At 43.6% G+C, this 16613-nt stretch overlaps 1 protein-coding gene across 2 annotated transcripts in view; it reads right to left on the bottom strand.

Moving 5' to 3' along the window:
• REELD1 (reeler domain containing 1) overlaps nt 1-16613 on the bottom strand; it is a 274056-nt gene that overhangs the window by 58685 nt on the left and 198758 nt on the right. For both annotated transcript variants that reach the window (XM_085643265.1, XM_085643264.1), the window contains one exon: nt 46-218. In XM_085643265.1, the coding sequence (XP_085499391.1) occupies nt 46-218 (173 nt within the window). The remainder of the gene's footprint in view (nt 1-45; nt 219-16613) is intronic.

Here is a 16613-nt window from a genome sequence, read left to right as displayed (position 1 = left end):
ACTGTTAATGCATATCAATGGGGAAGGTGCATATTACACTAATACCTTTATCTGCTGAAATGTTTCCTTTAACTGTGAAGGGTATGTACAAAGGTGTGGCCATTATCTTGCTGGCTTCATCCTCATGAGTAAGAGCAGTTTTATTTTTTGTTGGATCAAAAACAATGGCAGATTCAATTCGTGCCCAGTAAACAAAATATGACTGGACCACCGATAAACTGTAAATAAAAGAGAGAACATTTAAGAGATACCACAAGATTCAAAGGCACTGAATAGAAAGAGTTGGCAGTTTATGAAAGTGACAATGGTATCTGGGAAATTTACAAAAATCTCCTCCATCAATATTAGTACATTGGAACTAGTGCTTAATATGTGCTGGTAGTTGCAGGGAGTTACCTGGCCGCCTAGAATCCACGTGGCACCCCTTAAGTGCATCCTACAAACTGCAGCACATCTCATCTGAGGCTGGAACAAATATGTTCACACCCATCCTAATGGAAATCCATTGGTTCTCCTTGGCTGCCCGTGCCATCTACAAACATGAGCTGCATCATTTACAAAGCCTTCATGCACAGCACCCCTGCTACATTGTGGACAATCTCACCTACTCTGGTGGCTCCGGCTGCACACTGCAGCCAGGCCACCATCAAACTCGAGACTTAGAAGTAAGAAAAGAAAAACCAAAGGAGCATGCCGTTTCCATTTATGTACCTAGAACATGGAACAGCGTTTCAGAACCCATAAAACAGGCTCCAACACTGCTCCAATTTATGAAAAAGCTTAAGACACACCTCTTCAAAAACACTAGATTACAATGCAGTAACAATCCAATAACCACTTAGCTCTTCCATCACTCATTTACAACATGCGTGTACAGATCTCTGCTGCCTTTTTGGATACGTTTGTCATATACAAATACCACATACATACCTTTGAGGGTACCTCTACTTTATAATATTAGAAATGTGGTAGCAAGTCCATCCCAACCCCAATCAATACATTGCAACTTTTAAAATTATCCAGAATAGTTCTTTTAACCATATACGTACGAAGGATCTGACCTCTATGTCATCTGAACTAACTTTGCACATCATCCCACTCAGTGGCTATAAAATCCCATGATGCATGCACTGGAGAGCTTCTTAGATCGAATCTCAACCAGCAAGTTGCAAAATCCGTTCTGCTTCCCCTTCTTATGGCCTGATTGTTTTAATGATGCATACCACACGCATGCTGATGCCATTGAATGTGTTCCTCAAAGCTGGAGGAGTCAGTTGTCTCCAGCGGCAGGCAGGAGCAGCTATGCTTCGGGACATACCTCAGCCCCTTCAGCATAAATTATTCTGGCAGTCCTCTTTCCAATAGTACCTCTACCTAGAAGATCCATGCTTGGAGGCTGCCATGGGAGAGTGAGCCCTGAGTAGGAATCAACACCTGAGAAATCAAAGCGGTGTAGCAGACCCGCCAGCATAGACAGTTGTTCCTCACCACCGAAGGGATAAGACAGTCATTCTGATCCCCAGAGGGACAAATAGGTGGGTTAATCCTCAGTATGCATAACCAAGCATGTTAGAAAGCACACCAGATACAAAAGAAAGTCCACTAGATTCCAGGACTTCTGATATTGGAGTGAGGAGCAACTCCCGATGACATTGAGCCACAAACCGTCACATTGAGAGGTGATATAGTCAGCCGCCTCCCCCAGTGAGCACAGTGGAGGGTTTACCCTCAATCTACCCGTCAAACCATGGGAGAAAGCCCACTAGTATAAGAGAGATTACATTTTTTTATCAATGGAGTAGGGACTGTCCCTCACGTGTATTGTGCTGTGCCCCTCCATCTCATCCCAAGGGAAAATAGAGCCTTTGAACACAACCTGTGGGGCAGATTGTGAGGCTTAACCCTAATATGCACATCCTAGGGGGATGGAGAGACCACTAGCACACCAGGGTGTACTTTTTTTATTTGAATGTAGTGTGAGTATGGACCATCCTGACATCAGGCCACAACCCCACCCCTGGTGCTCATACAGTCTTTCTATCTCCTGGGTCACCCCACTCTGCTTGTCCCGCGGCACCAAGTCCACTAGAGCATCAGGGATAGAATTTTGTTTTTTAATGGACCACATCCCCACCATCCTCTGGCCTATAAAGTAATTCTGCCCTCCTTTGGAATCAGATTGGGGGAATGCCCTGAATATATCAAAATTACACCTAAAGAAATTATGTTTAAAGAACCCCAGTTTACTTTCACTTTCTAAGAGGATGGGTGCAGCATTGAGGCCAGGGTCAGGTAGGACCCAGGAACCCTACTATCTTGCACATTTCTAAAACCTAGAGATCCAGGGAAATCCAGAATTGCGTGGCTTGAATGGATTGCTACAATATCCTGCAAATGTCAAATGTGAGCTATCAAAGTCAAAATATGGATTAAAAAACACTCAATTTCTTCACACGTGTGAGGAACTTCCACACATTGGCAGAAGTCTTACCATACTGCATTCCCACATTTCGTCTGAAAAAAATGGTACCCCAAATGTGTGAGTTAGTCAAACACACATGGCAGAAACATATTAACACCATGACTGTTTGAAGACCTCATTGGCATTTCATACGGTTACATTTTTTGGACTGTTCCTGTCTGATAAAAAAGGCCTTACAACACGTGTTGATATCGATTTCATCATGAGAAGTATGGAAATCACCTATACTTTGATATTTGCAGGGCATTCTAGATAATTTTCCATCTCATTATTCTTTTCCATGTGCAGCAATAGAGTGATTGCATGCTTTTATTGGCTGGATGTGCAACCAAGTGATGAGATAAAAAAACATGCAAGTGACCCAGATACCACAAAAAGATAGGGTATTAAGGTTTAGATCTCCCTTTCCCCTCTACCCAAGTCTCCATTTATGGAAATTAGCTAGGCTGTACACTTTTTCTCTGTCTTTATTTTCACATTTACAATTAAATCTGTCCAACACGACCACTGCGGTCATTCTTATGGTTACAGGCCCTCATCTTGCACACTGAACCAACTCTTCATGGCAGCGCCCCTTTTTTCCGCTCTATCGGAGTTCAGTAGTTAGCTCAGAAGGACTCCCCTATGGAGCTACCCCACTTGTTCAGGCAGGTCATACTACATAGGTCAAATACACTCATCATCAATTACAGGGTAACCTACCAATTGTTTTAATATCACCACCCAGTTCCTTAGATCTTCCTCCGCCACATCATCCGTTCGGATCATCTTTAAATGAAGTTCTTCTACTAGGGCCCACTCTGACATATCCTTGCACCACTTCAACACATTTGGTCTCATGTGTGATAACCAGTGTATTGCTATGGAGCGCTTCTCCAGAAGGAGGCCCAACACAATGTTGTACATTTGTATGGCATTTTTCCCTGTCTGGATTTGTGGGCAATATTCAGTAAGCAGTAGTGTATCGTTAGCACTAAAGGCACTTTTGTTTCTTGTTTGAGCCATTTCACCTCCTCTTCTCAGTATCCCACCTGTGTGGTACATGTCCAGGTCACATGCAGGGAAGGTGGCTTCCTGATCAGCACATTTTGGACAAGATTGGGGTGTACTGGCATATATACTATGCATTCTGATGGGATCCAGATGTGTGTGGTGTAGATAGTTGAAGTATGTCACTTTGAATCTAGTTTGGACACCTCTTGAACCTGTGCACAGGTCATAGTCCATTCCGTGTCTGTCAGGTGGGGTCTGTAACTCTTTGTCCCAAGCCAGCTGAGTCCTCATTGATACAGGTGCATTCAGTGCTTTAAAACTATGTGAAGCAAGTCCCCCCCACCTTCCACTATCCAGTAACAACTTAATCGTATAGGAGGTGTGTAGTGTACTTGAGAAACCAGTCCAAACTTCCATAGCAGTACTTGCCAGCTTGGCAAAGTGTAAGGATTATCCAGCAGGAACCCCAAATATCTACCTAGCCTCATTAAATGTTAAAAACACATCCCATGGGTAAAGCTCACCAGGCGTTAAAGAAACACCTTCTCTCCAAGCAGTAAGCGACATCACCCACATCACCTCTTGGATCCGACGAAATGGCTGAAGCCATTCAATAGGCTAGGATCTACTGACTGTGGGTGCTTCAGTACCTACTTAACTATCGCTCCCATGCCATAGCTATCTGTAAAGCCACCCAAGGAGTGCCGTCCAGCTGGTGTGCACCACTCATCAGCTAAATTGGAAGGAGGCCACTCTCTATGGTAAACCTAAGGAGTCTTTGCCCCCAATTCGGTGTCACATCACACCTCTTAGCTGCACATCCGAGGCAAGGTAATAAAGCTCCAGGTCAGGAAGGCTCAGTCCTCTCTTTTCTCTGTCCCTCTTCAACACTTCCAGTCAGACTCTGCTCCATTTTCCCACCCATACGTGCAAACAAGGAGGGCATCTTTTCTCCAAAAGACTAAGCTGAGTATTGGGTACAAGGTAATTTGCAATACATACAGACAGTAGGTAATAGCACCATTTTTGCCAGTGCCACTTTTCCCATTATAGACAGCAGGAGAGTGTTTCAAAATGTTATCTAGGCCCTGAGTCCCCGCACGATCCTCACAACATTACACTGGGGGTGCATCATGATGGTACAAGTCTCCCACATCACTAGGTATGGCAACTCATTTACTTGCACATGCATCATGCTAGGATTTTGCGAGTCCTTAATTGCGAATATTAAGGATTCGCAATTATGGACTGGCAAAATCCTATGCATGTAGGAATCGCTATAATAATAGCGATTCCTACACATTTCTTATTTGCGACTCACAAATAGCGAGTCGCAAATAAGGAATAGCTTCCCATTCATTCCTATGGGCCTGTAGGCCCATAGGAATGAATGGGAAATTGCAAGCGCAATTTGCGAGTACCAATTGGTACTCGCAAATTGCGCATGCAATTTCAAGGGTGCAAGGGTGTCAAAAGGACACCCTGTTGCACCCCTGAAATTGATCTGTGCACAAATGTTGCACACACACATGTCCCAAGGACATGTGTGTGTGTAACCAACAACTTTGAAAAATGCACTTTAGTGCATTTTTCAAAGTTTTTGCAAATTACCATGAAGTTCAACTTCATGGTAATTTGCGCCCCCTAGTAGCGAAATCGCTACTTCAAAGTGGTTCTTGCATTGCATTTAATGGCAATCGCAATTTGAAAACTCGCAATTTATTGCGAATTCTCAAATTACGAGGGCCTTGACCCTTGTTGCATCGCAAAAGCTAATTTTGCGATCGCAAACGGCCGATTTTTGCGAATCGCACCGTTTGCGATCGCAAAAAGCTTTGATGCATGTGCCAGTTAGTTTCCAATTCATCCCAACAACTGGTAAACCAGATAGGGAAGTTACTCCTAGTAACAATGGATTGTTCCCTTTGATATTCATAAGGCGGCCCTACACCTGTATATTCATACAATCATGTATGCCCCAATATTCAACCCACTGAAATTAAAGATTACAAAGTAAATGAATTGCCTTGCCAGTAATGTAAAAATATCTCTTCTTTTATTGAGTTATTGCTCACAAATGTATTGTTCTGTTCTGCAACAATGTTCCTCGATGGAAGAACACAGAGAGTCCGTCTACCACCGTACAAGTCAGAGGCCACCGAAGTCATCTGCGGCGTCCCTCAAGGATCCTCGCTGAGCCCCACCCTCTTCAACGTCTACATGAGTCCCCTCGCGGCCATCGCACGCCAACACAACCTCAACATCATCTCCTACGCCGACGACACCCAGCTGATCCTCTCCCTGACCAACGACCCCGCCGCCGCCAGAGCCAACCTTCACGAAGGGATGAAAGACGTAGCCGAGTGGATGACGGCCAGCCGCCTGAAACTGAACTCAGACAAGACGGAAGTCCTCATCCTGGGCTCCTCGCCCTCCGCCTGGGACGACTCCTGGTGGCCCCCCGCCCTGGGCTGCGCACCCAAACCGACAGACCACGCACGCAACCTGGGCTTCATCCTGGACTCCTCCCTCTCCATGACCAGACAAGTCAACGCCGTCTCCTCGTCATGCTTCTACATCCTGCGCATGCTACGGAAGATCTTCCGGTGGATCCCCACCGAGACCAGGAAGACGGTCACCCAGGCCCTCGTCACCAGCCGACTGGACTACGGCAACGCCCTCTACGCCGGAACCACCGCCAAGCTCCAGAAGAGACTCCAGCGGATCCAGAACGCCTCAGCCAGACTCATCCTCGACATCCCACGTCACAGCCACATCTCCAAACATCTGAAAGACCTGCATTGGCTCCCCGTCAACAAAAGAATCACCTTCCACCTCCTCACCCACGCACACAAAGCCCTACACGATCAAGGCCCGAGCTACCTCAACAACCGCATCAACTTCTACGCTCCCAAACGACATCTCCGATCAGCCAGCCACGCCCTCACCGCCGTCCCCCGTATCCGAAGAACGACAACAGGAGGAAGATCCTTCTCCTACCTGGCCGCCAAGACTTGGAACTCCCTCCCGACCGACCTGCGCCTGACCCAAGACCACCTCTCCTTCAGGAAGAAGCTCAAGACCTGGCTATTCGAGCAGTAGCGGCACTCCCCCCCCCCCCAGCGCCTTGAGACCCTCCGGGTAGGTAGCGCGCTATATAAATGTCTGTGATTGATTGATTGATTGATTAAAATCACAATACAATTTCTTTAAAAAACATACCTATTATATGAGGATGAAAGACACAATATAATTTAATATTCTTATGTGTCTATAATCACCAATTGGCTTCTCACATGCCTTCAAATATCCAATCGTACAGTTGGGACAGAAACAAATCGATAATTGAGGAATTAATAAACCTCCAAGAAGATATATATTTTTTGTATTTTGAAAGATCATTGAAAGTGTGGTCAAAGCACTTAGAATTAACTTTTCATCGCATCAAGATGAGGATTGATTTTGACTTCGCATGAACCTTTATCTTTTAGATTCAACAATACTGTTTTTAATCTGTCCTGAGGAAGGTGGTGTAAACCAGCATTCCCCACCGAAACGCGGCGTCGACACTGTTTTACTTTGAGTATTATTTTTTAAAATATTTTTGTCGTTATTTCAGATGTATAAAAATATATGTCATTATTCATGTTTATGATTCACTATGTGACAACTCAACCGATTGGGTATTTGAAGGCATGTGAGAAGCCAATTGGTGATTATAGACACATAAGAATATTAAATTAGATTGTGCTCATGTAATAGGTAATAGGTATGTTTTTTAAAGAAATTGTATTTTGATTTTAACATTGTTGGAGAACAAAACAATACATTTGTAAGGAATAACTCTCAATAAAAGAAGAAATATTTTTATATTGCTGGTAAGGCAATTCATTTACTTTGTAATCTTTAATTTCAGTGGGTTGAATATTGGGGCATATATGATTGTATGAATTTGCAGGTATAGGGCCGTCTTATCAATATCAAAGGGAACAATTCATTGTTACTATTGGTCTCAACCCAGCTCCCTTTGTTCTTGAAGGGTTACTCTCTAAATGTTTAAATATACACAGTACAGCTTGTTAGCTGGAGAAGTTTCTCCTAGGCCAACTAAGGGGTATAACACACTCTTCAGACACATCAGGTTTACATAAATCTTGTAACTTTTTCACTTTTTGTGACATAGGTTAAAGATGTTATTCTAAAGATAGGGAGAGGTATGAGTGTACATGCTGTTTGCAAAATATTTATGTTTCCTTGTATTTAGCCTTCAGGAGTTCCCAGTGGCCTATTGAAACACAAACAGTTGTTTATACAAAGATACTGCTAAAGTATATCTACCTAAAATTACAGCTGCATATAGCATTCCAATAACAAGTTACACTACAACCTGCAGATGCCCGTGTCCCCAAAAGTGAGGGAGCAGAGAGGTGGAGTCCTGAGTCTCTATTTTATCTTGTCCCATTCCTCTTTTCCCGCTTCTACTACTGATCCTCATATCTTATCAGATGTGATCATTGGTGGGGATGGTGAGAGATGGAAAGAACAGTGCTTCCGTTGGACCATGTGCAAAAAGTTGATGCAACCCTGACATATATTTTTGGTTTGTGAATATTAAAATATTAAATATTACACCTGCCAACTATTGGTTCATACATTTAACTGTATGTGTATATATATATATATATATATATATATATATATATATATATACATATTCACTGAAAAAACCATAGGTTTCAGGGGCGTTATAGTTAGCTGGACTTTTCACTCGTACAAAACCATTGAAATTCCCCCGTTATAGTTAGGTCAGCTAACTATAACTCGCGCGCCCGCAATGCACTGCTGATGACATAACATATTACAACACTCATGACATGGTCAGTGACATCACTCATGACATCACTGATGACATCTCAAATGACATCACTGATGACATCATCCAGTGAATGTGTGTTTTTCTGAAAATGACATGTTTTATCCATGTATATCTCAAGGTCGATGGAAGAATAAATGGGTATATAAGTGTCTAAATGGATGATTTGTTTTTGAAAAATTGACTGTATAACTGACTGAGTAAGTGTATCTTAGTGAATACATGGCTTAGTGAGTAATGTTTAAATATGTAAATATCTGTATCAGTCTCTCACTTTGTGTATAAGTGGCTGCATGGGTTGGTGAGTAGCTACATGAGTGTCTATATAGGTTATTAGTTGGTTTTTTGAGTATCAGTATGAGTGTCTGAGTTACTGTATGGTTCGGTGGGGGTATTACATAGTGCATAGGTGCATGAATGAGTGACTCACTGTTTGTATGTGTTGAAGACAGCATGTGTGCAGGACTGTATGGGTGGATGAGTGTGTGCATGGGTGTGTTAGTGAGTGAATGACTGTCTCAATCGTGTCTTTATGAGTAACTACATATGTTTTAAACTAGTATATGTGACTATTGGTGTATATAAGTGAGTATATGTGAGAGATTGAAAGAGTTCCTGTATGAATAAGTATGTGTTTCTATAAGTGATTGTTTAAAAGACTAAGTATGTGTAAGTTTCTGTAGAAGTAAGTGTGGTGGTGTGTGTATAACTGTATATGCAAGTAAATGGATGTTTGATTCTTTAATAGCATGAGTGACTATGTGTGTGAGTAACTCTATGGATGAGTGGCGTTGTATAACAGGATGTATAGGTGTATGAGTACATATGATGAGTGAGTACATGTATGAGTGACTGTATAGGATTGTTGGTGAATGAGTGGATGTGTATGCGGATCTTAGAATTACTGAATAGGTTGTTGTAACTGATATTGGTATGTCCATTGTTTTGAAAATTGTAGTTTCTATTTTTGAATGTGTCTATCAAAGGTTATATTAGGGGGAGAGGAGGTCTGCCACTCTATCACAAGGATGATATCATCAGTGATGTCATTTGAGATGTCATCAGTGATGTCATGAGTGATGTCACTGACCATGTCATCAGTGATGTAATATGTGACGTCATCAGCAGTGCATTGCGGGCGCGCAAGTTTTAGTTAGTTGAACTAACTATAACGGGGGAATTTCAATGGTTTTGTACGAGTGAAAAGTCCAGCTAAATATAACGCCCCTGAAACCTATGTTTTTTTCAGTGAATTTCTAAGGTTTTTTAAATGCTAATTCCTAACTATAACGTGCCTGAAACCTATGGTTTTTTCAGTGAATTTCAAAGGTTTTTTAAATGCTAATTTCTAACTATGCCTACAGAGATAGGACATGTGAAGAAAGAAGAAAAAACGCACAGAAAGAAAAAAAAGAAATGCAGAAAGAAGCAACAGAAGTCCTCAAAGACGCAGAAAAGTGCAGGAAGAAGGATAACGTGCAGAAAGAACAAACAGAAGAGCAGAAAGAAGCCTTGTTGCAAAATCATCCTGTACCCTCAATTTTTTCAAATGGATACTGGTGGTAACTGAGTCTGACTAACCAGTCCTAGAGCCAGTGCTATGTTAAAAGACACTCAGAATACAGTAAAAACACCTACATACACTAGGGAACACTATGCTTTGGGGTCCCTTTGTGATCAGCATGACCTCCTCTGTAAGCCCCTAGTATATAATAGGGCAGGGGATTAAAACTACCTCTTAAAATGCGCCACAGGGCGTGTTTGCACACGTCACCTCAGGCCCCGTCCCCTCACTTCCCCACTGTGTAAACACGCCCTGTGGCCGTTTTAAGTTGGGAGATTAAGTCCCCTTGAATCCTGAGGGTCCCTAGGGTCCAACTAGACCACTAGGCACCTCCAGTAAGCGCAACAGAGCTGCGTTGCAGAGAGATGTAAAAAGGGGCACGGCCTAGACCACCTCTCTGCAACGCAGCGCAGTGGCGCTTACTGGAAGCACCTGGTTGGCTAGTTGGGCCCCAGGGTCCCTCAGGATTGAAGGGGAATTATTTCCCCAACTTAAAACGCGCCACAGGGCTTGTTTGCACACGTTAACTCAGGCCCCGTCCCCTCCCTTCACTACTGTGTTAACGCGCCCTGTGACTGTTCTAAATTGAGAGATTAAGTCCCCTTGAATCCTAAGGGTCCCAAGGGTCAAACAAGCCCACTAGGTACCATCAGTAAGCGCCACAGAGCTGCGTTGAATAGAGGTGTAAAAAGGGGCGTGGCCTCAGAACACCTGTCTGCAACATAGCTCCCTGGCACATACTGGAGATACCTGTTGGGCTAGTTGGCACTCAGGGACCCTCAGTATTGAAGGGGAATTAATTCCCCAACTTACAACTGCCAGGGGGCGCGTTTGCAGAGTGCTGCAAGGAGGGGGCGTGGCCTCCGGCACGATGCCGGTCTTTTATTTATTTTATTTTTTTAAGAAGGAGGGCTGTGTGGCCCCCCCTTCTTTTTCTAATTTACTGGCCCTGGGGACCCCATCCCCTAGGGCCTGCACCCTATTTTTTTGTTGAAAAAAAATAATTTGGCCCTCCCAAGGCCTTAATCGGCCCCGGGGACCCCAACACTCGGGTCATGGCCTTTTTTTTTTTTATTCTTTAGGAGGGGGCTGTGTTGCCCCCCTCCTCAGGCCACTTATGGCCCCGGGGACCCCATCCCCCGGGGCCGGCCTTTGTTTTTTATTATTTTAAAAAAATATATATTTATAAAAACACCTAGGACATGCTGGACAAACTGTACGTACCTATCACCATGACGATTTGTGTGATATTCATTAAAAGGAGACTATGCATAGAATGAATCCACATGGAATGTATTTACACCGCTAGTGAAGCTCTGACGTGTCTGACGCCCTACCGTGCCTAATCCCGGCGCCCCCGCCGGTGGGTACTCTCCAAGTAGACACCCTTGCCGTTTATTTATACAAATATGGGTAGCTATTGACGGGTACATTTAATATACACGCACACCAAGCCATTCAAAGGGGATTCGACAAAAATTCGACCAAACTATGCAAGAAACCCCCCTCACGGTTAATAAAATACACATCCACCGCCGGATGTGTAATACTTTTTATTTTACTCTCTGGAAAGGAGACAAACCTCACTTTAATGTCACAGCGTGCTCCTGGCTGAGCCCAATGCTGTGTTACACCCACCTGTGCCCGCCGAGTGCCTCACACCTCTGTGTTGTATTCCACCAGCTAGTGCGTATGCTATGACACTCTCTAGCCCATGTGCACTGTAACACCCCCCCCGTGAATATGTCATGCCACACTTGCCTTCGCACGGGTTATATTCCCCCATCTAACGTGCCTTCCTCGATGCCTATGTTATAACGCACAGCGCTATGCCATACATATTACAATCTGGGATCCATATCTTTGTCACAGTGCATATGCAACGTTACACTCCCCAGCACATATTTTATATTACAACTTTAGAGACACGTTAGGTTACACAACACTGCCCTGTGCATATTACACTCCAAGGCGCATATCGCATAGCACGCGCTAGTGCCTGTGCTATCTCGCCCTTTCCAATGAATCTGTCATTGCGCACAATGTATTGCATATTATATTTCACGCCCCGGTTCATCTTATATCACACTTTTTGGTGCATAGTTTATACCATATACTATATCTAGTTTTCATTTTCAATCGTGCTCTCAGGACTATGTTCTATATAACACTGCGTACACCTACCCTTTTCACGGGCATTACATTTTGCGATGGGGGGTCGAGGGTCAGGGGGTGTTTCTGCCAAGTGAGCCCGGAGTCACAGTCACAAACGTCCTCTTCTTCCTGAATAAAAGTGAGATTATGCTGCATACTTGTTCATATTTTAAGTAGTTCGCACAGACACAATGTTTTAAAAACAATAAAGTTCCTAATACCCACCTTCTCTGAACAGTTAGCTTGCTGCCCCATCCACCTCCTCCCTATCCTCTGTTGTCTAAATCCATGGACTAGCCTCCTCCCTCCTGCCATGCATGGTCTGATGTGCTGCCAATGCCCTCCATTTAGCATGATGTACCAGTCCACTCCTCCTGCCCTCCATTGCCCAATTATATGGCCCATCATTGACCTCCTGCATAGCCGCTGTGCTTAGCTTGCTGCCCCTATTCTCCTTCACCCTGCCCTCCGATGTCTTTGTGCATGCCCCTGCTCCATCCTTTTTGCCCACCATGTTCCATGGACCTGCCACTCCTATCTACTCTGAGTGTTCTGTTGAGCTGCCACTCCCCTCCCACCTGCCTAGCATTGTCAGATGACTGTAACCTGTCCCTGTCACCTCCACCCTGCCTGTCCACATGCCATGCCCCTATCCCCTTCCTCCTGTCCTCCATGGTCCATTTTACTGCCACACCCTTCTGCCCTCCCTGGTCTGTTGTGCTGCAACTGCTCCTCCTGCCTGCCACGCGCGGTCTGTTGTGAGGCCCCTTCCCCTGAACTCTCTTGTCTGTGCCCAGGTCCTGACCCTCCCTTCTATCCACCATGGTCCTTTGTGCATGCCCCTGCACCCTCCTTCTTGCCCATCATAGCCATTGTGCTGGCACTAACCCTCCCGCTTGCCATGCATGGTCTTCTGTGCTGCCATGGCCCCTCCCACCTTCTCTGTGTGGTCAGCTAGCTGCCCCTGACCCCCTCCCACCTTCCCTCCATGGCCTGTGTGTATGCCATCATAGTCTCATTGTTGCTCTCCATGGTGTGTCTTGTTTCTAGTGCCCCTCCTGCCTGACCTCCATGGTCATCTTGCTGCTCCTGTCCTGCCCCCTTGCCCCCAGCTCTCTGTTTCCATGTGCAGACCCCTATTCCCTCCCTCCTGGCTTGTCTGTTCCATTGTAATGCCGCTGATCCATCCCTCCTGCCCTTTATGGTCTGTTATGCTGCAGCTTTCTCTCCTGTCTGTCCATTATGGTCAGCTAGCTACCATTGCCTCTTTCCCCTCTGTTCTCTGTTGTCCATGTGCATGGTCCTGTCCCCTCCCTATTGCTTTCTATGGATTGTTGTGCTGTACTCCCGTCCCGCATGCGCTGTGTGGTGTATTGTGCTGCTGCAAACCCTGATGCCTGCCCTGTAGGGTCAGTTTGGGGCACCTCTCCATGTCCCTCCTGTCCTCTGTTATCCGAGTCCATGTCCCTACCCCAATTCCTCCTGCCTACCATGATCCAATGTACCATACCTGCGAACATTTTGAACTTGGTAAGAGGGAGATTTTGAAAAAAAACTGGGGTATTGATATTCCCCTTTGAGTTACATTGAAAAAGAGGAGATTGTAGACAGGAGACAGATCAAATAAAGCCCATTTGAGCTTAAAAACATTGGACGTTTCCTGGCTGAAACGGGTCTGTTGGCATGTATGGTTGTACTACCACTGCCTCTTCCTTCTGCCCACAATGGCCTATTATATTGCCACAGCCTCTCTTGCCAGTCCTGTATTGTTGGTTTGTTGCTCCTGCCCCCCTTTCCACTGCCCTCCATAGTCTGTTGTGCTTCCACTGCCCTTCCTGCCTGCCCAGTGTGGTCAAATTGTTGCCTCTGCACTCTCCTACCTGCCTTCAATTTTCAGAGTCCGAGCCCCTGGCCTCTGCCTCTCAACAGTAACCCAATGAACAACTAGATTGCTAACATTCTATATTTATTACAAAAGTGTGGAACGCCTGACGTCATCTTGATGTAATCAAAACTGTAATACCTAGAGTATTTACTTTAGAAATTACATATATGAGAGGGTCTTATTTGCATCAAAATTATGGTTAGTGCTCTAAAAAACTAAAATGAGGACATATTTTCTGAGTTTTCAAATAGCGACAAAGAACTTTTAAATTATTTGTAATCTTTATGTTTTTTTATCCGGTTGACCACTTGATTAAATGTTGCACCTAGGGCGAGGATGTGGTGTTACTTCCAGAGCTGCAGACTTTGCAACTGGGGAACCAGGTTGGAGTTTCTGCTTCAGCTGAACATTCTGTGATTCTGGTCAAATCACTTAATCTCCCCATGTCTACAACCAAAATGAATTTGATCTTGTGTGATGTAACCAATGGTCATGTAAAACACTCCAATACCTGACAAGTCTGCACTATATAAAACTGCAAATACACATGTGGGCTACATCTGGGTGATATTTGGGCTGCATTTGGGCTCTTTTGTCTCTTGGGAGATTTATTTATTATGAAGTTTCCTAATTTCCTCATTTACTGCAGTCTCCTGGGAATACTTTCAGTTTTTTATTTTGGTTCCATCAAGAAGGCATTCAGATGTGTCACACATTTGCCATAAATTCTGAATTTTAGCACTCTACTTGCTCATTACTCCTCACCAGGGAAGTCTGCTGCTGGTATTCAAAGTGCATGTTTCAGTCTGCATGTCAGAATTTGTTTATGAAATAGAAGAGGATTTGAGAAGTCAAAATGTGCCCTAATTTTTCTTTCTGCAGCACTAATCATAATTTCTATGGCAAAATGAACCCCCTCATTTTGTTCCTTTGTAAATTAAATGTTTTAAGTGTTACCACTTTATTCCAATCAAGATGGCTTCAGGTGTGCCATACTTTTGTCATAAGTAAGACTGTTAGCGCTCTAGTTGTTCGTTAGAACACTCTGGGACATTCTGTCATTGGGCTATACTTGGGCTACATCTGGGTGATATTTGGGCTACATTTGGGCTCTTTTGTCTCTGGTGGCCATTTTGGGAGACTTATTTGTTATGATGTTTCCTAATTTCCTCATTTACTACAGTCTCCTCAGTAGGAAATACTTTCAGTTTTTTACTTTGATTCCATCAAGAAGGCATTCAGATGTGTCACACATTTGCCATAAATTCAGAATGTTAGCACTCTAGTTGCTTATTAGATCACTGTAGTAAAGCTACTGCTCACCAGGGAAGTCTGCTGCTGGTATTGAAAGTGTATGTTTCAGTCTGCATGTCAGAATTTTTTTATGAAATAGAAGAGGATTTGAGAAGTCACTGAAAATGTGCCCTAATTTTTCTTTCTGCAGCATTAATCATACTTTCTATGGCAAAATGAACCCCCTCATTTTGCTCCTTTTTAAATTAAATGTTTTAAGAGTTACCACTTTATTCCAACCAAGATGGCTTCAGGTGTGCCATACGTTTGTCATAAGTAGGACTGTTAGCGCTTTAGTTGTTCTTTAGAACCCTCTGGGAAGCTGCAGTAGAACACAAAGGAATCAACTGACAGTCTCTGCCCTTGTTGGATGTACATGTTTTACTGAGAATGTCAGACTTCATTCTCACATGACTGAGAAAGATAATGTGAATTTACAGAAAATATGCTCTCAGTTTAGCTTATAGATCACCTTCCAAACCTCTGTGGGAAAAGCATGAGAAAATAGTTTTCTCTCAAACATGATTCATGATATCACAGCAGAAGGTTTTTCACATGGTAAAATCGCCTTAGAACACACCACAATTCCTAAAATGAGTATGGTACCATCAACAAATGATTTATAATGTAACTAAAGTTTTAAAACATTCTATTAACTGCAATGCTTTTTAATGAGATGCTATCATGTATATTGGTTCCAAGATGGCTGCCAACACTTCTTGGATGAAGTGCTGACAGCCAATCAGATCTCACGATGAGATGTGTGGTTAGGCTCCGCCCAGATATATATGTGATTTTACTTTTGATTTTCTCAGGAACTACTGAACGGATTTATACCATTTAAGCAAAAGGCACATGCCTGACCTGAGGACTACCTCTTTGCCAAATTTCAAGAAATTCTGTTCAGCCGTTCGGGCTGTACCTTCTACTAAAGGTCCTATGGGAAAATGCATGGGGAAAATGCGTTTTGGAACCCCCCTTTTTTCTCAGCCCCCGCTTGACGAATCACCCCGAGACTTTCAGGGTAGGGGCTGAGCGGAGCGCCCCATTAGTTTTGAAAATTTCACGAAGATAAGTCAACTGGAGCCAAAGTTATTCAAAATAGAATTTTTAGATTTCCTATGGGAACTCGGTCCTAACTATAACTATCTACTGGCGACCGCCAGTAGATAATATATATATATATATATATATATATATATATATATATATATATATATATACATATATATATATATGTTTTGCTCCAAAGGTTGTCCACCTGGTGAGTAGCACTCGGTCAGCAGCTTTATTTATGATAGGCAGTTTCATCATTTCTAATAGCATAGCATTGTGATCTTTGAAGTGAATGCTCCTTTCTCGCAGGAAA

This window comes from Triturus cristatus, chromosome 2_2, assembly GCF_964204655.1.
Source record: "Triturus cristatus chromosome 2_2, aTriCri1.1, whole genome shotgun sequence".
Lineage (NCBI taxonomy): Eukaryota > Metazoa > Chordata > Amphibia > Caudata > Salamandridae > Triturus > Triturus cristatus.
Note: the sequence above shows the minus strand (reverse complement) of the source record. Positions and strands in the feature narration are given on the sequence as shown.